The following is a 26606-nucleotide window of genomic DNA, read 5'->3' as shown; positions in this document are numbered from 1 at the left end:
TGGAGCTGCAATAGCCTGGATGGTGCAAGGAGTGAAGGACTGATCACCTTCCTCTACTAATTATCTTGTTCCATTATGTTTCTCATTTAATCTAAGCATCTCCTAGCTCCTATCTTGGGTGACCAAGATTTCAGTTTTGACTTTTCTGCCCTGTGTTTGAATGCATTTTGCAGTTTCATCAATACAGGAGCTGTCTCTGTCCTCCCCTGAATCAAAAGAAACTCAATACTCCATCTCCAACATTAGCAAGACACATGGCAAAGAGAGTAGGGCATCTGGTATAAGACTTTCCAGATGGTCTTCTTGCCTCCAACCTATTCCTTGTTTGAGGATGCAGTTTTTGTGACTAGTCCTATGAGATGCACTGTCCCAAACTGGTTGCTTATTGACAATTTTCAATTTACATTTATGGTTTGAGGTTAAAATTCCAATGTAACATTAGAGGTCTCTCCCAGCCTGAATTATCCTATGAGCCTATGGACATTACACCACAAAGTTTTGGGCTTGTTTAACCTCTTATTTTAAATCTGAGGCTTTACCTCTGTTTCAAGCATTAATTAGTGAATTTAAACAGCTGGACTCAATTGTGTTATTTTCTTTTGACATTTTTTGTGCATGATGAAACCTGTGTGGATGCTGTTAGTCTCTTACGGTCTCCAGGTACTCTCTGCAACTTCAAGGAAGTTTTGACAGCTTCCTTGAAGCTACAGGCTTGAGGGACTTTTTCTCACTGGCATGAGGAAGGATCCTTGTGTGCAGCTGACTCCAGAGCCCCATGGCTGCTCCATGGCAGCCTCCCTCTGACATTAGAGAGAAGATGAACACAAGGTTGGGAATAACAAGCGTTTCCTTGCAGTGCAGGCTTCCACTGCAATGTTAAGGCACTCCTGTGGCTTGCTTTGTCTGCACTGGGGCTTTTCTTGTCTTGAAATACCTCAAGGTGATTGTAGAAGGAAGATCACTGAGCCCAACAGTTTCTTTGGCTTTCCCAGATATAATAAAAGCTGCTCCAAGTAAAGATTCTGCCTCCTCCTGCAAACCTGTCCTTTCCTATTTTGTGAGGCTGTTCCAACATGAGCAGCCTGGTTTAGCTTCTACCTCTACTTGTCTTCTCACTTGACAAAGGCAGAGGCTGAACCCAGCACGTTGTTGCTGACAAACCTGCCTCCAGAGAAACTCTCATTTTGCCATCCAGGGGTGGTGATGAAGCCCCTCTGGCAAACCCCTGCTGCAGTTCTGAAATACTTCTCAATTCCCCAGTTTATGGTGCTTAGCTTTAACTTTCATCTGCCTCTCCCTGACATAGACTTTTAGGAGCTTTTATGTCCCAGTGTTTATTTTTATCATTTTGGATTCTACACTGGAGTCAAATGTGTTTTCTTTTGGCTGTAGGAGAAAGAATAAAATCTGTCATCACAGGAATAACTTTCCAAGGGAGTAGGGTCTTTTATTCTTTTCTGTTCCCTCTTCCAGCACCCTCTCCTAAAGCTGGGTACTAAACTCTCATCATACACCCCTGGAGTGGTCTGCACATCATAGGCATGAGGTAATTTGAGCATGGTAAAAGGAATGTTGTAAAAACTGTCCTCAGCTTAAACATCAGATGGTCAGAGAGTGTTAAAAGTCAAACCATGCCAAGTTACGGGTTTGCTTTTGCTCTACTTCCCACATATTAATGTGCAGACCCAACATGTTTCCAAATGTGGCATCTTAACTGTGGCATCTTGACTGTGCAAAGCATATATTTTTTTTTTATTTTATTGTTGTTAAAAAAGCAGGCTTTTCTCTCTGACAAGTGCTGTTTTGGGAGTGGATGGCTGAGCCTGCTGCCTGCAGTGTGGTTGTGAACAAGGTTCATGGTGAAGGAACATGTCTTGCAACACCAATAAATGGGAGAAGACACCAATGAAAAGGTAGACAGGCTTTTAATGGCATGATCCAGAATCCCCTTTTAATAACAAATCTAATGACAACTGTGTCTGATATGAACAAGAAATGGCATAATTGTTTATTTTTTTTTTTTTTAAGATGTGATCTGAAATTAAGACAAATGCCAGGTGGGTCTGTACACAGACAGGGCTTCTGTGATGCATGCCAGATTTTATGGCCAAGAAATTTGCCATGCAGTTGAACCAGATTGTGGTTCCTCAGTCGGAGTCCTACATTCTGTTTGCAGTGTGTAAACATTCTCCAGCTGCTTTCCTAAAGAATGCAAAGAAGATATGTAGAGAGAGATTTAGCCTTGGGATTCAGTCACATTTCCAGGCAGAAGGAGCAGAAGTCCTGTCTCCAGAGTGTGCCAGAGGCGAAGGAAAACGTCGGTGCGCCAGGTACAACGTCTGAGTGTAGAGTCACATGCTATCGTGGTAAAAGGAGATCTATAAAATCATCTGTGTTCCCAGCTCCAATTCCTGTCTGGAGAAGAAGCAGCAGGTCCCATAGCACAGCAGTCCTGGTTTCACAGCCAGGGGTACCCCCACGTCCTGCAGAGCTCATCCCACCCTCCGCAGGGATGGTCCCGAGCCTGTGCCGTGCACTCCCGAGGAAACATCAGCCCCAGCCTCCTCCAGGGAACCTGTGCCACAGCTCCCTGAGCTCCAGGCAGGGCAACAAGGGCCAAGCCAGAGGCAGGGCAGCCACTGAGGAGCACCGTGCTGGCACCAGTCCTGCAGGGTCTTCACAAAGCAGAGCTCTCACCCCTGAGGCCCCTCTGGTTCAGGAGCTAAGAGCAGGAGAAATTATTATCTTGGTCCCTACAAGGAACCCAGCTCTGGATTTGCTTTGGTAGCTCCCTTCCTCCTTTCAGCACAGAGGGCATCAGTGTTTACTTTAAACCTGCTTTCCAGCCATTTGCAGCTCCAGAAATAAAAGGGATAATGTTCCTCCTTGTGACCCAGCATATGGCCTGTATGGGTTCCACAGGCTGATGGCCAAGTCTGCCTCAGGCTCTGCAGAATCCAGGAGGGCTTCAACCCCCCAGGCAAAAAGGGTCTGACCTGGGGGAACATACAGTTACTTTGAAGGCAAGATTTGCTGGAGGAGCTACAGTAGGAATGAAGTGACAGGAGAGTGATGGTGTATAAATCACTGTCATTTCCTGGGATTCTGGCTGTCCTGGGGGTCACAGCTCACCCCAGCCTGCAGGGAGAGCTATTCCCTGGCCTTGCAAAACTACCAACCCCAATGCTCATGGAGGTCTTAACATCAGCTGGCTCTGCTGCCACTGCCAGCACGGTCCCAGCCCCTTGGAATGCAGCACCTGCACAGGCCCTGGGGAGCCAGCACACACTGAGCCCACCCAGCAGCCCAGTTACAGGCACATGCCACATGAGGAAAGGGCCTGAACAGCAGCCCAAGCTCTCCTGCTCATGGGGAGGTGCAGGAGTAGCTGGCAAACAGATGGAACCAAAGGTGTTTGCAAACCCTCAGTGGTCCCCGTGGACTTTGTCAAACCAGCCTAGCTCTGCTGGAGCACGGCCATGTTTCAGTTCAGCCAGAAGAAGCTCATTTGATACCAAACTCATTATGTCCACAATGGGACTTTTACTGTGTTCACAGGATTAATTTAACTGCAGGTGAGTGATGTGTGGGGCAAGGCCTTAGGTGGGCATTGGTGTCAGTGCACGTGGAATAGCTGTGGGTCAATAAACTGTACAGAGAAAAAAGCAGTGTGCTGAGGAACCACTGGGATGCTACTGGAGCTGCCCAGGCTATCAGTGATCATCTTCTAACAGAGGATCTACAGTGAGAATACACCTCTGTGTGGGAAAGGAGAAATGTGAAAGATTTTCTTGCCCCAACACAACCTGCTTTGGATCTACATGTTTCACCACCAAACTCTCAGTGCTTGTGTTAGCCAGGAGCAGCCACGTGAACAGTGATGCTCCAGATCCTGCTCCATGCCCCGCAGAGCTGTGTGTCAGTCCAGCAGCTGCTGCAGGTCTGGTGGCAAGCAGGATAGCTGTCAGCCACCCAGGCTGGCGTGTTTCAGCCCTGGTTTGTGCTCAGGCAGGTGCAGCCTCACAGCTGACATGCTCTTTGGTAGAGTGGTATCCTGTTCCCCCATGCACTTTCACTGCACACAGCAGTGAGCCCTGCACACATCTGAAGTCACAGATGAGACTTCTCTGAAGGTAGCAGGACCCTTTTTAACCTTTAGTCACTATATATAATGGTCACTACTTATATTGTTGTAATAATATATATATATATATATATTATAATATTCTTTACTTAAAAAAGGGCAAGCAAAGTCTCCTGCCTCTCACTGATTCCAAGCACAACTGACCCAGAGATATTTGCTACCAAAACACCTTTTGCACCAAAGCAAACAGAAGTGCCTGTGCTGCCAACCAGACAAATCAGCTAAGCAGCTCCATCCATGCATGTGTTTGAGCCTCTCCACAGTATCAGTCTGTCTGGTGCCATCTGTCCTTTTCTCCCTCTGCTCATACAATCCATTGCCACACTGGTTTAGTGCTGAGAGCTGCCTTTCAGATTCCCCACGTGGCACATCCCCCCTGTATCCGTGCTTCTTTGCAGGCAGCTCCTGGCCAGCCAGCAGCCACTGGCTCCTTCCCACCAGCCAGGGAGGCATCTCAGCTGCTGGGCAAGGCCCCTGCAAATGAGGGCTCAGGGCAGTCCCAGAGGCTTTTGTGGTCCCAACACAGATGAGCAAGACGTGTCTCTCCCTACCCATGCAGATGGACACACTGATGAAGGAACAGTGGTGGCCTGTCCCAGGAGTTCCCCCAAAACACACACATGGGCAAAATCACCTGCAAGGACACAGCCACACACCCCAGCAGTGCTTGAGCAGCCCCCCTGTGCCCTCGAGCTTGGCAGAGCTTGCACAAGACTCACAGCAGAGAGCAACAGGGCCTTGCCTCTCCCACCTTTCTGGGATGTGACAGCCCACCATGTCCTGTGATGCCACACTAGATCCTCTGGCATTCCTCAACCACCTAACTTCTCCCTAACATCACAGGCCTCATCCCTTCTTGTCCCCAGACATGTTCTCCTCTGTTTGCTCCAGCTATGGCAGGTGCCCTTCCAACTTTCCTGCAGGGCAGCAGAAGAAGAGAGGACCCAGAGGAAATTCTGTGTGTGCTGCTCCCCCAGATGGGAGCACCCCCATCCAAGAGGACATGGCCTGGGGCACACCATGCACTTTCCTGCTGCCCTTCATGCCAGGGACAGCTGGGAGGCAGGGCTGTGCAGGAGCAGGGAGTCTGGCAGCACAACCACGAGGAGAGATGACCCATGCTGGTCTCAGATCTCCACGGACCCAGATGCACCTTCAGCCCAGCCCTGTCAGACAACACTGTGAACAGCTTTGTTGATGACCTCCACAAATCCCATCTTGCCTCAACCATTCTTTGATTCACTAAATCATGGAAGTGGTGGAATCTTCCTTGCTGGAGACACTGAAGGCTCATCTTGACACAGCCCTACATAATCTAATCTCATTTTCAATAGAAAATTGGACAAGGTGATTTCCAAGGGTTCCTTTCAATGTAAACTTTAATTTCTGTAACATGGAATATCTATTTACTTATATTTTTAATTTCCTTGCAACCAGATTAGAACAAAAGAAAAATTATTATTAAAAAAATTGTCCGAGGCAAAAATTTCAGGGGCAAAAAAGCATAATAAACCAGTGGGTTTGGAGCCATTCAGATCTATCACTCCTGCTCAGTTCAGCATAGACCTGTGCCTGATGTCCAGCTGTGCTGGCCATCTTTCCCTTGCTTTCTGAAACCTGTGGGACCTGCCAGGTGGCTCTCCAGTTTATACCAGCTTTGGCATGTATCCTGGTGGGACCAGGAATCTGCTGCACCACAGAGGGAGATGATACTTTGGTGCCACCAGAATCCTGCCTGCTTCTTGTGGTTGGGTCATGGTAGATAGACCTCTTAGAAGACAGCTCAGTTTCACAGAAACCTTTTAATAAGAAAGTCCCCCTAGTCCTGTGAAAGACTTCACTGGATGGTTGCTTCAGAATTAAGAGCCTGCCTGATTTCTTCATCTGCTGTTCTTGGCTGCTCTGACTTCCCTGCTTTCATGTGCCAGAGGAAGACCACAGAACCACAGAACCATAGAATGGTTTGGGTTGGAAGGGACCTTAAAGATCATCCAGTTTCAGCCCCTTGCTATGGGCAAGGACACCTTCCACTAGACCAGGATGCTCAGGGCCCTGTCCAACCCAGCCTTGTGTCTGCCCTGGAGCTTCCTTTCTGACATTGGGCCACAGAAAACTGTTCCTTAAACTTTTTCCTGAACAAATACACTGATTGTGCTTTATTGGCTTCCCATGATGAGGCAGGTTTGCTAACCCTGTTAATAATCCTGTAGTCTTCTTTCAAAGCTCTTTCAATGTCATTTTTGGCATGTGCATTAAGACATGGATGGACCAACTGGTAAAAGCTTCACAACCAAGTCTTATCATCTGAGCACTCTAAAATTAATAGACCTTCAATAAATTAATAGGAGTCCCATTATGATTTATATTTCTGGAAAGAATCTGTCTTTGAGTTTATTCTGTTTTCTAGTTTCTAAATCTGCAGCACATAGGTTCTAGTCTGACGCACTCTTCAAACTCAGAGAAAGTTTTAGTGCCACCAGAAGAAGTGGTCACAGTCTCTGTGCGTCCTTCTTCTGTTGTGAGATCAAATGGTGAACCAGAGTGATGAAATGAACCAGATGAAAAATAAACTGGCAAATCAGAGCAGTTCGTGTCATGCTGGATCAGCATTTCCAGCCATTTATCAAATAGCTGCTGCACTGTAAATGTGGTGGAACTGTGCAACTAAACAGCTGGAACTTGGAGGGATGTGGCTTTTGATGGCAACATCAGCTCAGTCCATCAGACCACAGCCTGAGCTCCCTCTGAGTTCCCAGTGCTGCTCTGCAAAGATGAGGGCATGTTTGGAAATCAATGGAAAACACTTTGAGCTGGGTGAAATGAATTCTTAGTGTTGGCAACACTGAGACTGTTACATGAAGGGGTAATTCCTGTCTCCTGTTCCTACACATTTCCCTGTTCAGGTGTGCAAGGAGTTTCTCCCTGACACCCTGTCACAGCTCTCACACTCCTTTCCAGGACTCCTGTAGATATGAGCAGCTTCAGGATTCCTTGGACTTGATGGCCACCAGTGTGTGACTGTTTGCATTCATGTTCAAATGAATCAAGGTCATTACTGTTCAGGTTCCTCTGTCAAGCTTTGTTGTCTGCAAATAGTAAATTTGCAGGTAGTTGCAACTGCAGGAATAGGTGTACAGAGCAGCTGTATTTTTGTTCTGTCTCATGCAGTACCTCTTTTAGGCACGACAATGGTGTGAAGCACAAAGAATTTGGGTCTGGAGTGTGTTCTTCTGTGAGGTGTGGGGAGAATTTTGTCTGCTTCAAGATCTCATCAAGATCAGACAGGTACCACTCCTCCTTGCTTTCACTTTCAAGCCTTCCTAATTGTCTGGGGGCTAAACAGTTGGTTGATTTAGCTCTAGCTGAGTGTTAGCTTATGTTCAGATAATATTACTTGAAGAGCACAGCCCTTGCTTTTACATTCACGTTGTTCATCCTCAATGCATGGCAGAGGTGAGCACCAAGGAAAAGACACAAACCCCGCCTCTGCCACTCAACCCACTGTCCCCTCAGATAGAAATGCACATGGCCATGGCATGCCAGCAAACCTCTCATTGCAAAGCAGCAGGTTTTGGGTACACTACAGGATAATAATTTCCCACCCTGCCGTGCAGGGGAACTTTCAACCACAGTGCCAAAATTCACAAACACCAAGAGCATGACAATAAAACACAAGGAATTCAGGTGCAAGGGGCACCCAGGCTAAAGGCATCCAGTGACTATTCACATCCTCACAATGGAGCTGTGTTTGGTGCACTGCAGGTCTGTGGCACCAACCACGCCCAGGCTGAGAGGAACCACCCTTGCTGGGGGATGTGATGTCCACAGATCACAGTTTGGTATTTGTGACAGATGTGGCTGCAGTGCGCTCCCTTCTACATTAATTAGCAAGAGCTCCTGATTTCCCAGCAAGCTGCCAACACATCTCTACTTCCACCTAAGTACCCACCACACAGGCATCTGCTGAAACAGCAGCAGTGTCAATAAGCAATGCCAGACAGCCTCCTCTGTGGGACATACTGGAGCAGGTGGGAGCATCCAGCAAGACCTGCCTGTCTCCCAGTTCCCACCTGTAGAGGCACCTCTGAAAAGGAGAGAAGAGTCCTCCCCTCCTTACCCCTTCTCTTATCTCATCAAACATGGATACATCCATCGTTCTTGAATGAGCTAGTGGCAATCCCTTGCTAACACAGGTGGTGGGAGGTGAGCCAACACTCAGGGAGATGGCAGAGACCAAGGCTGGTGTTCTCCCAGCAAGGAGAAAGGAAGGAGCTGCCTGAAGGACAGGAGCCTTCCTCTTTAGCAGGCCTTGCTCTTGTCACCTCTGCTCCTCCTTCCACAGCTGGAGTCGGTGTTGAGGACTGGTATTGCTAACGGGGAGGAGAATCCCTGGGGAGGGAGGCAGGTCAGGCACTGGGCAGGCTGGGTGCTGTGCGTTAGCAAGCGTGAGCTGCGGGCTGGGGGGGTCTCCCTTGGAAAGGCTCCGTGGCTCAGAGGCTGCCAGGCCCGTGGGAGCTGATTGCAGTGTGGGGTGAGAGTGAGAGAAGCATTCAAGTACAGCTACTGCTATACACTCGTGGGTCCAGCATGGAAGGCTGTGCTGCAGCATCTCAAGTGTATACTATATGCAGAAGTGACCCAGTCTGCTGGGCTCGCAGAGGAAGGTCATTATCTGGCAGCTGCCTTACTTTCCAGGGACACCTGCTTTCCTTTGGTTGCTGGACTTTGAGTCTGGGTTTTTCCTCTTTGTCGTTTTTTGGCCACGCCAGGAGATGGCAGGGAATCTCCTGTAGGCCCCGGGGCCTGAGCTGAGGGCTGAGGTCGGGGGGAAGGAGGAACTCGCTGAGGAGCAGTCCCTGGTTTGTGCTGTCGGCAGGGAGAAGGACTTTCCCTCCGAGGCAGCAGCTGGCTTCTGGGGGAAGTACTGGGGTTCCTGGAAGGAAGGATGGGGCTCCGAGGGGATGCACCACTGGACCTCTGCGAGCTGCTCCGTGGAGGAAGAGAAGTGGAGCTCGGTGACGAAGGAAGCTGACTTTGTACCTGTGTTGTTCGGCCCTCGGATGGGACACTGCCAGCTGGTCTCTGTGTCTGAAGCCTGCAGAGAAGAAAAGAGAGAGAAGAGGGAGGATGAAGGGGAATTTTGCAAGGGACTCTTGGGCTCCTGGCAGGATTGGCATGAATGTTGCCAGGCAATTACAAGGAGTCTCCAGCACCAGGGTGGGAGAACCTATGCTGTGAACAAGATGGGGCACCAGTTTGAACACCATCCTGTAACCCGGTGTAGTTAACTGCTAAGTGTTTGCCTTGATGCTCCAGCATTCTCTGAGTCAACACGCAGGCATGGTATGTGGGGCTTCTCTTAACATGCAGAATGGATGCAGCAACCTTTTCCAAGGCAGGACATACAATTTGGGAATGTGGGCATGAGTTGGATTGCACCAGTTGGCCTCTCATGGTAACTGTGATGGAAGATAAACCAACTGAGGCAATCCCAGCTGGCAGCCTCACTGCCCTTGCAGCTCTAATTACAACAGTAGGGCCAGGAGGCCAGGTCTCCCTGCAGAGTCATGGCCGTGCTGCCAAATGGAGAGCTCAACACTAGGGGCATCTGCTATTATCAGACCAAGTGAAAGGGCTTGTAAAAGGAAAGGTCTCAAAGCCAGGGCAAGCAAAGAGAGGCTTCAAAAAAAAAGAAGACAGAGAGGTGAGCATTTCACACACCTGTGGGCTGAAATGACTGTAGGAAACAAGGATGGACTATGCATTCAAGCTGAGTAAAGGATGAAGTCATGGGAGGTGAGCAAAGCCCTGGCTGTGTCCCTCAACAAGCCCAGCTCTTTGCATTTCTCACCATTTTGGTCTTACCTGCAGGCAGCAGCTGCATCCTGTGGGGAGCTGCCCAGCCCTGCCACCGCAGCGGCCACGGAGCTCTCCAGCGGCGTTTTCACCGGCACGATGGGGCGAGGAATTCTGCTCCTTGTGCTTATGGGTCTCTCTTCTCTCCCCAGGAGCGCAGCCTTCCTCTCTCCCTTCCGGGGGATGGAGTCATCAGAGTCGTGGGTGTCCTCCTCGGAGCCGGTGGCTGACAGGGTTTCGGAGGCTCGCCGCCGCTCGTCGCTGGAGGAGGCCGAGGAGGAGGCACCTGAGGCCAGCCGCAGGAGGCGGCTCTGTCTCTTCTCCATCACCAGGCGAGCCAGGTCGGGCTGCTTTGCCCTCTTATAAAGCCTTTCTTTGGCTGAGAGTGAAGTTGAAAGGTCTGAGCCAGTGTCCTCCTCAGAGAACAAAATGGGTATCCGACTCCTGTACCGGGAGCCCAGCGGCCTCCTGGGGCCCGGCTGTGGCGTCTCGAGGACGGTCTCTGCTCGCTTCAGGTGCTCTGTCGCTGGTGCTGCCTTCTCCAGGCCAGGCTCCCTTGTAGCCACCTTGGCAGGCTCTTCCAAATCCAGCGAGAGCACCGCTTTGCCAGAGGGCTCTGGCTTTTCCTCGGGAAGCTTTGGCATGCCATTGGGAAGGGCTGGCTGCTCCCCCACGGTCTCTGAGGTGGTTTCCATGTGATTGGCCGACAGCGCGCAGCTCTCTGTCTCTGCCCCTTCCAGCCCGGAATGAATGCTGCCATTCTCCACCAGCACCAGGTTATCCTCCAGCTCCTCCTCGACGATGACCTCCTCGAACTGCCCCGGGGGCCCGTGCTCCTCGTGCCGCATCAGCTGCCCGCTGGAAGACATCACGTTTAGGTGGGTCTTCTCAGCGATGTGAACAAACGTGCGCTCCACTTTGGTGAACGGGGAGGAGGCTGTAGCCACTGCCACAGGAGGCTTTGGTTCTGATTTAAGGACTGAGGACAGGGTCCCTGGCTCAGACACATCCAGCTGGCTCCCCATGGGCTGCGGCCGCTCGCTCTGAGGTGTCAGTGCAGCAAGAGTGCCCAGATCGACTTCTGGAGGTAACTCTGCAGCCACTGGGGACTTTTTCAGATCACCTGGTGAAAACAGCACTAATGTTTTTGAGCCTTCCTCCAGCTCCAGGTCCCCATCAGCAGTGGATGCTCGACCCTTGGAGCCCTTCTGGTCATCAGCCAGGAGCGTGGACGGTGCGCACTCCTGGCTGCGCTCCGTGCTCTTCTGACTCAGGTCACTGCTGGAATCACTGTGCATGTCAATCTCATTGCCCTCCTCCTCCTCCTCTCCCTCATCCTGCTCATCTTCCTCCTCCTCATAGTCTTCCTCTTCTTCTTCCTCCTCCTCCTCCTCCTCTTTTCCATTCATTTCCAGATAAGGTTCCAGAGGTTTGCAAGGAGCAGTCAAGACAATATTTGAAAAATCAACTTTCTTTATCCGCTGGGATAACTTAGGCTTTTCCCAGTAGTTGCACATATCTTTTCTGAAGTCTTGGTAAGGCAAACTTAAAGGGACTGCCTTGGGCAGGCCATTTATTTCAAATGACTTCAGCATGTATGCCTGCAGGAAGACAAGTGTGACAAAAGAAGAGGGTGAGTTAGCATTCAGACAACAGCATTGACACAGAACACATCAGGACCAACAGCAGCGGGAAGAATCCATGGAAAGCATCTAATCCATCTCATGCTTCCAAAATAAATACATGCCTGAGCAGTCATCACTCCATCATTTGATTCATACAAACCTTAGGGAGGTTCACAGGTACTTATCAATGAAGGAAACGAAACATGGCAAAGAAGTTCCTTTGTCAGCAGTCTGTAACCTGGACCTAAAAGAACCATTTTCAAGCAATTCCTCAGGATTTTTTCACATTTCCCAATCTTCTTCAGTGTTTATGTATTTATTTCAGTATTTATAGATTTACATAGTCACTCCTTCCTTACTGGAAGCACTTAGCAACTTGCTTTTATGCCCAGTGAACTGAAGGGGCACCTCTGGGCTAGATAAATTTCCTGATCACTTTCCATTAGCATCCACCATTGCCCCTGCACCATCCATCCCCCCTTCTTCTCCCACATCCCTGTAGCGACTCCTCATTCTGTCTCCCACAGGCTTCTGCTTCCACTGCAACCATCAGCAAGTCATGAAAGCTGGCACACAAAGTGCCATTATCAGACCCTGGGGTGTCCAACCAGGAGAAGTGAAGGGCACATAGGACAGGTGGTGGTTGGGGGCACTGTTTCTCCAGCAGCAGCCTGTGGCAGTAGCAGGCTGTGAAATGATTGCAAATGATCCTACAGAAAAACAGTAGCTCACACACACATGCACACACTTGACCAAACAAGGCCAAAATAAATAGGAAATGCCTGTCAAGCATGGCCTAATTAACAATCAGTTGCAAATGAAAATCCCATCAGCACCACTCTGCAGAATGGATTTTAAACCAAATCATTTACAGCACACTTCTGTTAGGGCTTGCAAACGGTAACCTCTCCATAAAATCAACTGGTCAATAATGCATCACATGTTACCCTTGAAAAGTCCTGACCACGAACAGCAGGGCTCCAAACATCTGTGTTTTCCAGTGGCATTCGACACCACCGGAGGATATTTAGGCTACACAACTAAATATGCACCCACTTAACCATGTGAGCTCCAGAGCTGCTCACAGCTACCACATTCACCTGGCCGTGGGAATGGATCTTTTTGTCTCTGCTGGGGAGAAAAAGCCCTCAGTGGCTTTTCAGTCCAATGGCACAATTAAAAATGGTGCTGAAAAATGTACTATTTTTATGCTCCTGTACAACAGAGACATTTCAAACAGGTTGGTGGGCAGCACCAAGCTGTTCTGCGTGGTGGTAAGTTGTTATCCAGTTAATATTTCTTTTTATATCTTATAAATTAAAACACAGGCTGGTTTTGGCAATACCTCTGGAATCCAAAGCTGCTTCTCTTCTTTCATTAAAGCTGAAGCCTGGCCCTGAAGATGGCTCTGTATTAGCCTGGTTTGGGCCTTCACTGACCCACTCTACCTTTTGTATCAGGATGGCAGATGTGGAACTTGGATTGGTAAGAGGCACTTACTGCCCTTTGCAAAGGAAATTACCCACGTGGCTTCTTCCCTCAGCCATTTCTTGGAAATTAGTTCGTTCAACAGCCTAGGATTGGATGATGCACGTTGGCTGGGTTTGTTTTTCCCAAGAAATACATCCACAGTGCCATTCCTGGAATCAGGATGCACTTCCCCAGTGGGAATGGGTCCTGACCAGCAGTTTGCCTTGTGCTGAGCCCCCCGTTGGAAAGAGTTCCACAACCCCACCAACAGTTCCTTTGCTGCTCTACCTCATGCCATTTTCCAGATGCTGTGTTTCATTATGCAGATGGAAAATTGCTGTTTTTCTTTGCATTGTGAAATATGCACCTGTGTAGATCTTCAGATCTCTTCCCAGCCCTTGGCTTGTGTCATCTCTTCTGCTTTGTGGTCAAGGTGAGCTGAATCCAGCCCTGCAGAGCACATCCTATATAGGCCAGAGATATGATTTCTGTGCCCTGCAGTCTGCATCACCAGCAGCCCTGTCTCCAGCAAACCCTCTTTCCTCAATAACTTTTCCCTTGCAAGACATCAAAAGTTTTTCTGAGATGAGGTTGCACTAAGCAATAATGTATGACATGGAGCTGGACAGCAGGATGTTGCTGTAAGAAAAATGTAGCTCTTTATTTCTTTATTTCTTGTGCTCTGGTGCCCCTCTGCTACCATAGAGTCATGCTGTAGATAACCTTCTAACCCTCATGTACTTCCACCTCTACAAATTCCTTGCAGTATTTAGGAAATGGACAGTGTTTCTGTCTGTCTTTTCAATTTCTCCATGTATGTTCTACTTTCCTGTATGGACACTGCACCCTGAGGACAACAGTGACTGCTTTGATTGTACCTACCTTTGGGAGACTTGGACTTCTTCACCTGCTGCATGCACTACCCCAAAACTGCAGAACACATTCCTTAAAGCAGCCCGAGACAGTCGCTGCTCTGCCACTTGTAAATGCACCGTGGAGAAAGTCCAAAGAACACAAACACCCAACTACAAGAAACTCTGCTGAACAAGGTGTTCCCAGTTTGAACCCCTCACTAGAGAAACTTGGGTCCTGTCTTGACAGTCTTTTGTACTACATCACACTCAGCTGGCTCTAGGGCTATTCCCCAAAGGCCACAGAAGAACTGAGGGAAGGTGTTACAAGATCAGAAGTGGAGAGGCTTAGCCTGTATCTTAAAACTGTGGAATAAAAATTATATAAGGAATCTCTGGAGATCTCTGCTCCAACCAGCCCTCAAAGCAGGACCAACTCAGAGCTGCCTGTGCTGGGCCACATCCAGCTGAGTTTTTAGTACTTCAAGGATGGAAATCTCACAACCTCTTTGGGACCCTCTCCTAGAGTTTGAGGCTCTTCATAGTGAAAAAGTTGGGGGGTTTAGGATCTAATTCCTATATCTAACCTTCCTTTCATGAAACTTTTGCCCATAGCATCTCATCCTTCCATTGTGTACCTCTGAGAAGAGTATGGAATCTCCCTCCATCAGGCAATTCGATGAAGAAAAAGGATGCCACAACCAATCCTGTTTTTAGGCAGAACACACCCAGATCTCTCAGCCTCTCCTCATGTCAGATGTTTCTAGTTCCTGGTCATCCTGGCAGCCCTCTGTCAGGTTCACCCTCCTGTGAGCAGGAACTAGGCCATGAGCTAAGGCTGCCACATTTTCCTGCCTGTTTGACCTCAGATTTCCACTCCTGACTCTCTCTTGACTTGTTGGTCACTTGTCCAGGAATGCCTGTGGCACTACATGGGTCTGAGCATGTGTTTACCACAAAGTCTGCACGTTTCACCTCTTTAACACTCTGTCTCTAAATAAAACTTGTCTTAGATTATTCACTAAGGTTGAAGTGCTTGTGAGTGTTGCCCAAACAAATATTTTAGGACTCTACCTACTTTCTGGTCAAACCTAGAAACTGCCAGGTAGAACTCTGCCAGGCAGAGTTTCTTAACAGAAGGCAACTGTGTTGCCAGAGATAGAAATAAAATCTGAAAGAATATGGGAGAGTTCAGGGTCTGCAAAACTTACCAACCTATTAAAAACATGAATACCACTGCCCTCTTCCAATTTCATGAATGTCAAGGAATGCCCCCTACCAACAGTAGCACTCATGAGGACTGGGTGGTGACAGATTTGGAAAAAAGAGGCACCACTTGCCTTATAATTCACCAGCGTGGCCAGTAAACAAACCAACAGTGGTATTTCATCATGGATTGCCAACAGTTTTTTGCTAATACTGCAACTTCAACTGCTGCAGTTCCAAACATTGTCGAGATGGTGACACTGCCACAGGGTCTGCTCATACTTGGCTGACTGCCCTAGATGTGGAGGACATGCTTTTCATAACTCCCCTCCTTGACCATGTTTTCTTCTCATTATTGCTTGATCTCTTTATGAACTACTGAGGAAAGGAAAATCATGGGAATGATGTAAGTGCTCATGAATGTATTAGAATTGTAAGTAAGTGAACTGAGATTGTTCCAACAACTCCATACGCCCCACTGACCTTATACACATGGAATGGGGATTCAGTGGGCATGGGCCTCATTGCAATCGATGGCAAAAGGGGCCAGGAGGGGTGGAGACACCACTGGAGTTGGGCTCCCACTCTTTCAGTGCCACCAAAATGAGGTGCTCTGATCTTGAAAAGGGCTGGTCTCCCTGTGAAACAGGCAGAACAGATAAAGAGAGGATAGAGTGTGATCATGAGGGGACCTTCCCACCTCCCAGATGTAGTTCATGAGGGTACAGTGTCACCTGCAGGCACTGCCCAGGAACCTACAGTGGTCTGTCCATCTGGGAGGTGTCAGTGGAATTATGAAAGAATGCTTCAGCACATTCCCCTTCCCAGTGGAAACTGAGAGTGGCAATGGCTCATGTTTCACAGCCATGATGGTTCAAGACTGGTCCAAAGAGGAAGAAATCTGATGGATATTTCACATTCCATAATATCCCCAAGCTAATGGTCCTGTCAAATGCTTCAAGAGGTTGAGTTACTAGATGGAAGTTCAGGTCTCACTTCAAATCTTATGCTGCAGTTAATCCAAGCTTTTGGATGGACACACAATATTCCTCAAAGTCCTGTGTGTTCATCTCCCTCAGCATCCCAGCTCACCTGTTCTTGGGAAATATTAACTATGGATTTGACCAAAACTTGGGAGATCATGTGAAAAAAACACACAAATCTGACTTGAGGCACTAAGGAAAAGGTGGTTTGAAGTGGCACAAGACTAATACAACCACATGGAACTGCAACATCCCTGAGCCATTGTTATATTTGTGACTTATAGGGAAATTATTTCTATGATTTATCATCATCCACAGGACATGTGTACTAATATACCACGAGGAATGCACATTCCAAGGGTGTGGGGAATGTCACAATCCAGTGTCTGGTCTTTTTGACTAACAATGACACCAGGTCTGACATTTGTTCAGAGCTTGCACACACTTCTGGGGCACAGTGATGGAATATGGTCTGCACACACTGGGATTATTGATACTTTGACACCTTTGGAGGAAGCAGCCTCTTACAACAGCGGTGTGTGTGGATGAATCAAAAGGGAGTCACAAGACCAACAGCAATATGCATGTCCTGGGTAAAATCCAAAAAATGTGCCTTGTACTCTGTATCTTTCCTATGCCAACCTTCCCAAGATTATCCTTTTCTCCCTGGGCTTTAGAGAATTTCCTGACACCATTTTGGCTGCTCTTGCTGGAAGCAATCCCTGTTTCTGGAGCTGGGGAGGACGTTTCCCTTGGATCTTTTCACTGCTGCTGCCCAGAAATCCAGAGCCCCTTCTCCCTCCACAAGTTCCAGCCACTGCCCCAGTTCCAGTCACCACTGCTGATGGAACTGTCACTGCCAGGAGAGCCTCTGTTGGCTGGTGTAGAGCAGACAACCCAGCAGCATTGGCTTTTGGTTTTGGACAATAAGAAATGGTACTTTCCTGTTTTTTGGTTTTGTCCCTGTTCCCCACTGGTTGTTTTTTAGGGGGAGAGGGAGCTGTGTAATTGCAAAGGCTCAGTTGCTGTGTTGTGTTTTTTCTTTTCTTTGTCCTCTCTCTTGGCCATGTGAGCAGCAGTAGGGGCTTCTCCACCAGCTTGTCTTTAGCAACAAGGTACTTGTGACAAGTGGACTTGTGGTGTTGTGGGCTCTGGAAGCTATTTTCACACCCCAACTGATGGCATTCCAGATCAAATGATGTTATATAACCTTGCTGAACAAATCAAAGCATTGACTAATGAAACTCATGTGGCACTGGAGGAAGCAAAGGTCCAATTGCAGTCAACATCAAAAATGGCTTTGCAAAACAGACTAAAATCAGACTTTCATTGTGGCCTGAAAATGCAGTGTGTGCATGTGTGAGCCTGGGACACCATCCATGAGTCTGAATCGTGGAAGTTCTTACTTAACTTGGCCAGATCTATAGTACTGATAAATTGCATTATTTGTGAATCTGTGATCTCTGAATTTGTGATCAAGTTCTTACTGAACACAATCAGACTCAGAGTCAAGACCACACTCTCTGTGAATCTGTGCCTGTGAAAGTTCTTCTTGAGCTCAGCTGGACTCACAGTGCTGTGCTGGGAATAAAGAGAAATTTATTCTATTTATTCTACTCTATTTATACAGCCACACCCAGGCCCCCTGATCTCTGAGGACCTGCTGGACCTGAGAACTGTGGTGGTGTTCGCAGGGGTCCAAGGATGAGGGAAGAGACGAGAATGTTGACTCCATGTTTCAGAAGGCTGATTTATTATTTTATGATATCTATATTATTACAACTATACTAAAAGAATAGAAGAAAGGGTTTCATCAGAAGACTAGCAAGCAAGAAGAAGAATGATAACTAAAGCTCCTGACTCTCAGAGAGTCCAAGCCAGCTGGACTATGACTGGACTGTGATTGGCCATTAATTAGAAACAACCACATGAGACTAATCACAGATGCACCTGTTGCATTCCACAGCAGCAGATAATCAATGTTTACATTTTGTTCTTGAGGCCTCTCAGCTTCTCAGGAGGAAAAATCTTAAGGAAAGGATTTTTCATAAAACATGCCTGTGACAAGAACAAGTGGGTTTATTTTCTGTCAAAATTTCTACACCCTTAATGTAGCACATGTCACAGAGTGGGCTCAGTGTCCTCCAGAAAACCCTGCTCTCCTAAGCAGCTCTGCACTGATGTGGGCAAAGGGAGCAGTTTCCCATATAAGCCTAATAATTGTTCCCTTTTACTTTAAAATCTGGGATTTTTTTCTCTCCCATCTCTTGTAAGCAAAAATCAACCAGGTACAGGAAAAAAACCCAAAACCCCTCACAATGTTTATCTCACGTAAATTCAGGAAATGATGCACTTCTTCTATCCACTGCTCTGTTTCAGACCATGCTATAAACCATGGCACCACTGGATCCTTCTGCAGAGCCTGACAGACATTCACATATCAAATGTAACTAGGGATCTGCCACACACCAGCAGCCTCTCAGGGGCAAGCTAAAACATACTGTGAAGCATGGGGAAGATAAGCTTTGGACCTTGCTAAAGGCAGACTCAGAAGAATCCTGCCTGACCCTCCACAGAATTCCCAGGAGGAAAGGGGACTCACACACTGTACAACCCTCTAAGTCTGAGACCACAGCCTTATCCAGACTCTTTCTTCCAGACCATCACCTGCCCGCACAAACTGCTCTCTGCTTTTGAGCAGCTGGAGTCTTGTGATTCTTCTGCGTGAGGGAAATTTCCACCACACTTTCCAGAGGTACCACAGCCTTCACATGCCTTGAATTGAAACCACATTGTGGCCCTCCCAAAGTACATAAATCATATCTCTAACAGTCACATAACTTTGTTTCTATTCCCAGATGTGTCTTAAGTGCAAGTTTTTAGTGCTCACACGTGTAAGCAATAATGGAACTCTCACTGTTCTACCAGATCTCCTTCAACTCCCTGTGCAGTGCAGTGCTCCCACCTACCCAAGGATGAGCAGGAAACACCTTCCCAGAGCAAATGAAGTAGAAAAACAAAGAAATAAAGCAAATAAAAAACCCAGCCATCAACAAGATGCTGCCTTTGATTCTTTAATAAGGTTTTGGTAGTATACAAGCTTTTTTTTTTGTTTGTTCGTTTTTTCTTTTTTTTTCTTTCTTTTTTTTTCCCGATTGTCTGGATTAACATACATGGATTTAAAAAAGGCACAAAATCCATTGCACAGCTTCTGTTTCATTTGTTTTTGATGACATTGCCTGTTCATTGTGGTTTCAAGTGTAGGATTTTACAGTACTCTGCAGCATTTACAGCATGATCTACATACAGGTAATCAATGCATGCTTTTATACAGGAGACAGAATTCAAATTCTCTCTCAGTATTTCTATATACACAATAATACAGTCTTTTTCTTCTGAAAAAAAAGCTTTAAATTGGTCTTGCATGCTTGGTATACCAGAAGAATTAGTGCAAGCATATATTACAGTGTTATTGCAGTACAAAAAGGGGTTGACCTTAGGCTCTAAAGGGATTAGATAAGGAAGAATAAAAAGACTCGAGGAAAACAAGCTTTGGATCCCTTTAGTCAACGATGTCCTTCCAAATGGATCCCTACACAGTACTGCCTTTAAAGCTACAGCAGGCTGCATCCCCTCCCTCTCCCTGCTGCCTTCCCCCTGAGACAAACTTCGAACAGCTTCTGCAAACCTTCTGTCCCTAGCAGTCCATGAGGACTCCTGGCAGCCTGAGGAATCCCTTCTGCTGGACCTCTTAATCCTGGAGACCTGCTTGAAGGGGACTGCACTGAGATCCACTGCTTCAAGCAAACTCAAGTCCCAGCAGATGGAGTTTCTCAAGTAAACCAGGAAGCACAACAGGTTCCCTACAGCTTTTGTCTCCTCTCAGTAGCAACGACCACAGAAACCCACATTCACCTCCTACTCAAGTAGCAGTTGGTTAAATATGGTTTATTTAACCATGAATAAACTCTCCTGCTTAGCAGCAACAGAAGTCTAACAGGTGACACAAGGTAATGCAAAGGAAGGATATGCTGGTCCCTGAGATTCTTTATGGGAGCTGAAAGGTCTGAGAAGCAGAAATCAAGTTCTCAACACGACGTTAATTGTTCCACTCGGAATGGGAAGAGGCCTTAGTCCTGAGAGATGCAGATGGCACACAGACAGCAAGAGCTGTAGTCCAGTCTTCCCTGTAACAGCTTTTATTTGGATACTATCAGGACCTTAGCATATCCTGGAAGTGACATTATCCTCTGCCAACATAGACTAAGCTTGATCGGGACTGGGAGATCTGGCAGGATTGACAACAGTGTGTGGAAAAAACCTAGAATCTGAGTTTCTGAAGCAGCAGCTCTTTCTTCAAACCAGCATCAGATGAGGTAAAAGTAGCAGGGGTCTTAGAGCTGCCATGCTTACTTGCAGGATCTCCACGTTCCAAGAATCAGCACCATAAATGTTAGAGATGTTCTTCTATCCAGCACCTTACCATCAATGCTCCACAGCCTTTTTCTTCATTCTTTTTACCAAGGTGAATAGGACAACCCAGTCCTGTGCTGGATAAGTGCTCTGCTCCTCCCTGTTTGTGCTTTCATGTGTTGGGTTTGTGCCAGTTTTCCTAGCGTCTTGGATGGAAGCAAAAGCTCTGTAAAGGTGGGATGCCTGCCACTCAGCTTCCCAACTCTGTACCCACCAGTGTCTCCAGCGAGAGCCAATGCAGAGCCCCCTGTCTGAGCAGACACGGAGAACACTTCATTTGTATCACTCACTGGAGACTTGGGAAATAGTGAGCAAAGTGGAAGGAAATGATAATCCAAAAATTCCTCTAGTCCCTAACTGTAAAGGCAACTTAATAGCAGCAAGAAAGAAGAAGAAGAAGAAGAATATTCTGAAAGCTAAACATCTTCCTACATCATAAAAATAACCAGAAGTCAGCAGTGCTGAGTAAGAACCTGATCTGGTAGGGGTTTTCTAGGAAGGACCAAGCTGAAGGGGCAAGAGTCCCACGGAAATCCTCCTTATCTGACTTGTTCAGAGGAAATTTGCCATTACTGTGTTTCATGTTGCCAGATAATTAATTGCACTCATAATTAAACTGAGAAACTTGTTGGAGTTGTTGGAGGAAACCCTGGGGATTTTTACGAGGCAAGTGCACTAGATGAGGTAACTCATTGAACCACTTTGCATATGAAAAAATAAAACCTCCAAACATAAAGCAATTTTCTTTTTGAACACTAGAAGACATGCAAGTGAATGTAAAATGGGGGTTGCTTCCAACCCCCAGGTTACACGGTTAGCAGCTTGTTCAAAATGTACATTCATCGTAACATCATTTTTTTTCAATGGCAGGTGTGATATAAAGAAGTTGCAATACAGCAAATAACACTTAGAAACATTTCCCAGAAATTAATCTTCGCGCTGTCCCCTGGAACTGCCAATGCAGGTTTGTGTTATAGTGACCCAAACACAAAACACGTGGCATAAAAATGCAACAAAAAGCAAGGTAGTGCCACAATGATCAGCCTTTGTGTGTTTTATTTAATCTTTTAATATTACCCAGAATAGGTGTTTGCATACTATAAATTATGTCCCAAGTGCCAGCACTGTTCCCATTACCAGAATACTCTGCCACTGGCTGACAGCAAAAGGAGAGATTTTTTTTGTTGTGTATTTATGCACAACATGCTGAATGAAGAGACCTGGGCTGGGCCAGGTTGCTGAAATCAGACCTGCAGCATGCAGAGGAGGCCAGGTGTACCACCTGAACCAGATGCCATAAAGGTACTTTCTGTAAGTGGCGGAGATTTGCTCTTTGCAACATCCTTTTCAGCATTTGGGGGTGTGCAAAGTGGCCCACTACTGGCACAGAAACTCTTCTGTAAGGCAGGAGCACGTGTGACAGTTTGCACGCCACGCGTGGGTCACGCACACACACAAACACACAGACAAGCAGAAATGGAAGCTCCAGCACAAGGCATCCCAACACCATCCTGGGGACAACAGTGACATCAGGAAGCACATCTGGCTTACTTTGGTCAGCCTCTCCAGAAATCATTTTCTCTTCCAGTCACTCTGGGGAGAGCTGGAAAGTCTCAACAGGGAAGCAGGTCAAGAAAAAGGTACTCCATGTTCTCCAGCTGAGAAATAGCTGAGGCAATTTTTTCACAATAAACACTAACAGGATTTTAGGGGTTTGCAAATTATCCATGATTTTAAAGGCTTCAGACCTTGTGTGCTAGGAAATGCAATTTTGTTTTTTTCAGCTAGCCTCTTGCAGCCCATCTGTTACTGCCAAGCAGAGCTAGACAAATATACGATAGCTATCTCCGAATTGTTTTTTCCCATTTTTACCAAAGGGAAACAAGAAAAGCAAAAATAAAAACAAACGCTTCTCTTTTGAATAGATTGGGATAAAAGAGCCCTTTCTTATGCAATGTGAAAGTAGCAAAATGGTCTCAGCTTCAGGTAAAGTTCTGAGAGTGTCATGAATAAATCTTTAATGACAACCATTAATAAAATGTGTCATTCATACCACCCAGCAGTTGACAATACAAATAAATTCAGCCATTGACGCAGAACTGCGTCAGTTACTATGTGGCTGTAATACAAATGTAACTGGATACCACAGAGACTCCATGTAGCCTAAGGAAGGGATGCCAGACCCACTGGACAAACATGGTTGGTATCTGTCACCAATCCCCCCAGATAAGCAGTAGAAAATCTTCTCTTTTCAAGAATAATCTTGTGCTGCTGTCAAGCTCTTAAAAGCTCCACATATACGTATTATGAAAGATTGATGGTGGTGTGAGAGGGAAGGATGCTAGAAAACAGGAAAAGGACTGAACACATCTTTCCATGCTTTCTGACCTTCAGTCTCACAGTGCATCCTATTGAGCTATTGTACAAGAGAGGAGTGAACTAGCAATGGTTGTATTTTCTTGCCTTGATTTATTTACAAAGGATCACAGCACCAGATTCAAATAGTGCATTTTTTCCACAATAGAGCAAGGGAAGTTCCTGGTGATTTGCAGTCAAAGAAATGCCTCAGTGATATTTATTGTATTTGGTATATAGGTCCCACCCACTGTCCTGACAATTTGCAGATTATGAAAAGATATTCAGCCTCCTGAAATTCCCTTTTGTGCAACCAAACATCTGGCTTTATCCTGACATGATCTGAAAAGGCTTTTTTTGTTGCTGACTCCCCCATGTAAAACAGCAGGGAAGTGACTCATGAGAAAAATAAAGCACTTGGGGATCTTTAGACTTTAAGAGCCCATAGGAAGGTATGAATACAACAAGTGTTGTTTCAGAATAAACTTGGGGAAGGCTAAACTGAGGTGTTTGCTCTGGTTTCCCAGACTGCAGAAGGGTCTTTCTGACTGCAGAAGGCTTCTACCACAAACCAAGATTCTCAAAAGGGGCTGCACACTTTGGGGCAAAGTGGTCAGAGGCAAAGATGGTATCAAAGCCTGGCAATGCTACTGAAATAAAAGACAAATGAGGTAGATAACCACTCCAAAGTGAAATCTTTGGAAGAAATGTTTGAAGCACAGAGCAGAGAAGTGCCCCAAATGACACTTGTTTTGTTCCTAGTCTCAAGTGCTCACAGCCTAGGCGAGTAAGAAGAACAGTGTGTGTGTTCACTGGCTTTAGAGCCACTTTTGGAAAAGAAACAGCCCAGCTACTGAAGAGCCACTCAACCTCTGTGCCCCTGAATGGGCTGGGGAAGGTGCTGAAAACACCTCTGCTTATTATGGCTGATCAGTTCAAGCAACAGGCCCCTTTCCAGAGGTCCTGTATCGAAAAAATATAGCAAAAAGGAAAAAAGATTGTTGACTGGTTCTCAAAGGCATGCTGCCTTCTTGTGGAACACCGGGGTTTGGTGTTTCACAGCTGAGGAGAGCTGGCATCAAATGAAATGGCAGAAGAAACAAAGAGCTTGTTTCAAACAACAAGATACTTTGGTGGCCTAATGGCAGTGGCACAGGCTTCATAAGGGAAGAACAGTCATTATATGTGGCAAAGTAAAGAACACCAATCCCCAAGAAAGAATCCACCAGTCTGTGATATCTCCAGTTTAAGATAGGAGCAGGAGGAAACACTGCTGTGTTAAAGTTTATATTTAATGAAGAGTGTCAGCTCTGTTGCATTTATAATTGCCCTCTCCTGGCTGCTTGAAACACCCAATTTGATTTGAAACCTCCTGACTCTCCCAGCTCCTAGGCTGGAGAATGGGGACAGTCAATTTGCCAGCCCAGAAAAGCATTCATTTTGAAGAACTTGAAGAGTTTGCAACTGGAGCTGCGACATTTTCTCACTCACAGACACCAGGCACTGATTTAAGTGGAACTTGGGAGACGTGCTCACAACACCAGAAGTGGTGTTCAGCCAGCTATTTACATGGTTTGAAAATGCAGATGGTACCCATGTCTTAAGGGAAAAACCATTGCCAGCTGTCTAAATTTAGCTGCTGAGGCAGACAATAACTGGGGGGAGCCTGCTAAGTCCTAAGGATTCCAGGATTTGAAACTCATGCAACTGCCCTGAAAATGGAAGGTATCCTCCACACTCATTTCTGAAATCAAACTGCCTTTAAACAGTTTGATCTCACACAGATTCCATGTAGAGCTGAGACTGCTCCAGTTGCCAAAACGTGCCATTCTTTTGCAATTTCCTCCAAGGAAGTCAGAGGGAGGAAAGGCCTCTTGGCTGCTCAAAGTGCTATAGGGATTGTATGGGGCACCATGAGCTATGCAATGCATAAGGGTGCAGGAGACATGCTCTGCAGGTTCTTGGGAATGGCAAAGGCAGAAGGGAGTGCAGGTATCCAGGGATGCAATAAGGATGCGAGGGATGAGATTCCACGAATGGAATGGAGGTAAACCAGGGGTTTACCAATGCGTGGAGTGGGACACACGCAGGAAACCAAGGCAGAGCAAAAAGACTTTGTCATATGGAGAAGAGATGGGAGAGGCAAATTGGAACAAAGAGGCAACCAGATCTCAGAGAACTTCTCAGTGAGGTGGACGTGAGGGGGCTCTGCATGTGAAGTCTACCAGCAGCCTGGGGCTATAGCCAACTGCTGCTGTCTTTGCATCCAGATTCAGATTTGAGCAGAAGCTGGGTGGCAGCTGCTGAGCAATGTCTCTGCTTACAGAGCAATGAGAAGATCCCAGAGGAGAACATCAGCTGCCTTATCTCAATCCAGCCTGGAGGCCACTGTCCAAGGACAGCTTCTCCATCCTGGGTGGGGGGGTGTCAGCTGCCATTCAGCCCAACAAACACAACTTCTGAACAAGCTTGCCCTTTCAAGAACAACAGTCCTGCAGCAGCCTTGACCACCACAATGCCCAGCTTCAGACACACTACAAAGAGAAGGAGTGGTAGGGCAGGGGTGACTTCATCATGAAGAGGTAGTGTAAGGATGGGGTTATACCACCCATATGGCTGATTTACAGGGCATTTCTATCTTACTTTCTGCCATTACTACAACAAGAGACTTTAAATAGTGAAAGAGGTGATGCACTGTAACCCTTTCAGATGCCTGCCCCCCAACAGTAGTAAAAAATAATGGGAATGGTAGACAAGGTCAGGCTCACACCAGGGACTTCATCATCATGGGGGTATCAAGAGGATACTCCTAATGAAAACTGGCACCTGCAGAACTGCACCTGTGCCAGTGCAATTTATTTTCAGCCAACCCCCTCCCACCAGAACTGTCTCCCCTGAAAGTGAATGCGTGCTGACATAACAACATTTACCCAGTGCTAGCTTAACCCAAGCTTTTACAGTAACATTTTCACAGAAATCACATCTCATTAGCTCCTTCCTGAGGGAAGGAGGCTGAGGAGAGAGCAATAAATTGGAAATATCTCCCATTCTGCATAGAAAGAAAGTGAAAGGAGCCAAGAGGCCAAGATATAAAAAGATGGCTTTTATATGTATATACAAGTGATGAACATTTGCTCACTTGAAGTAGATCATGAGATCCCAGTGACAGCTTCCTGTCCTGATGCCAGTGATCTCTGTGAGGGAGTGGCAAATGCTCATTTCCAATTTGGATTCTGAGGAGAACAAGTGCTATGTACAATGGGAAGTAAAAGAAGAGTATCTCCCTCAGGATGCAAATCCCGTTCTTGGACCCTTCTGATGAACCCAATTTGCCTAAGAGTCTGATGCTGAAAGGGAATTTTATTTCACTAGTGTTGATTCCCACTGGCTTTTTCCATCTGAAGAACTAAAAAAACCCTACCAAACATAAAAGGACAAATAAGTAGGGCAACTAACTTTTCAGCCCACAGCCCCATGATCAATTTTCATGTCAACAGCCTTCCATCAGCTGGGTTTTTTGCCAACTGATTTTGGATATATTTACATTTATAATTGCAGTCATTATAAATTAAACACAATAAATAAATGCAATATAAATGTAATCTACATAAGATTTTTTTAGAATTGCACTGCAACTAGTTTC

At 46.6% G+C, this 26606-nt stretch overlaps 1 protein-coding gene across 2 annotated transcripts in view; it reads right to left on the bottom strand.

Moving 5' to 3' along the window:
- Positions 1 to 1906: 1906 nt before the first annotated feature.
- The window catches only part of TTBK1 (tau tubulin kinase 1), a 105306-nt gene continuing 80606 nt past the window's right edge, over positions 1907 to 26606 (bottom strand). For both annotated transcript variants that reach the window (XM_066546135.1, XM_066546136.1), the window contains 2 exons: positions 10010 to 11601; positions 1907 to 9239 (listed from right to left, as the gene is read on the bottom strand). In XM_066546135.1, coding sequence (XP_066402232.1) covers positions 8813 to 9239; positions 10010 to 11601 — 2019 coding nt within the window. In that variant the 3' untranslated portion in view covers positions 1907 to 8812. The remainder of the gene's footprint in view (positions 9240 to 10009; positions 11602 to 26606) is intronic.

The sequence above is a fragment of the Molothrus aeneus genome, chromosome 3, assembly GCF_037042795.1.
Source record: "Molothrus aeneus isolate 106 chromosome 3, BPBGC_Maene_1.0, whole genome shotgun sequence".
Classification (NCBI taxonomy): Eukaryota; Metazoa; Chordata; class Aves; order Passeriformes; family Icteridae; genus Molothrus; species Molothrus aeneus.
Note: the sequence above shows the minus strand (reverse complement) of the source record. Positions and strands in the feature narration are given on the sequence as shown.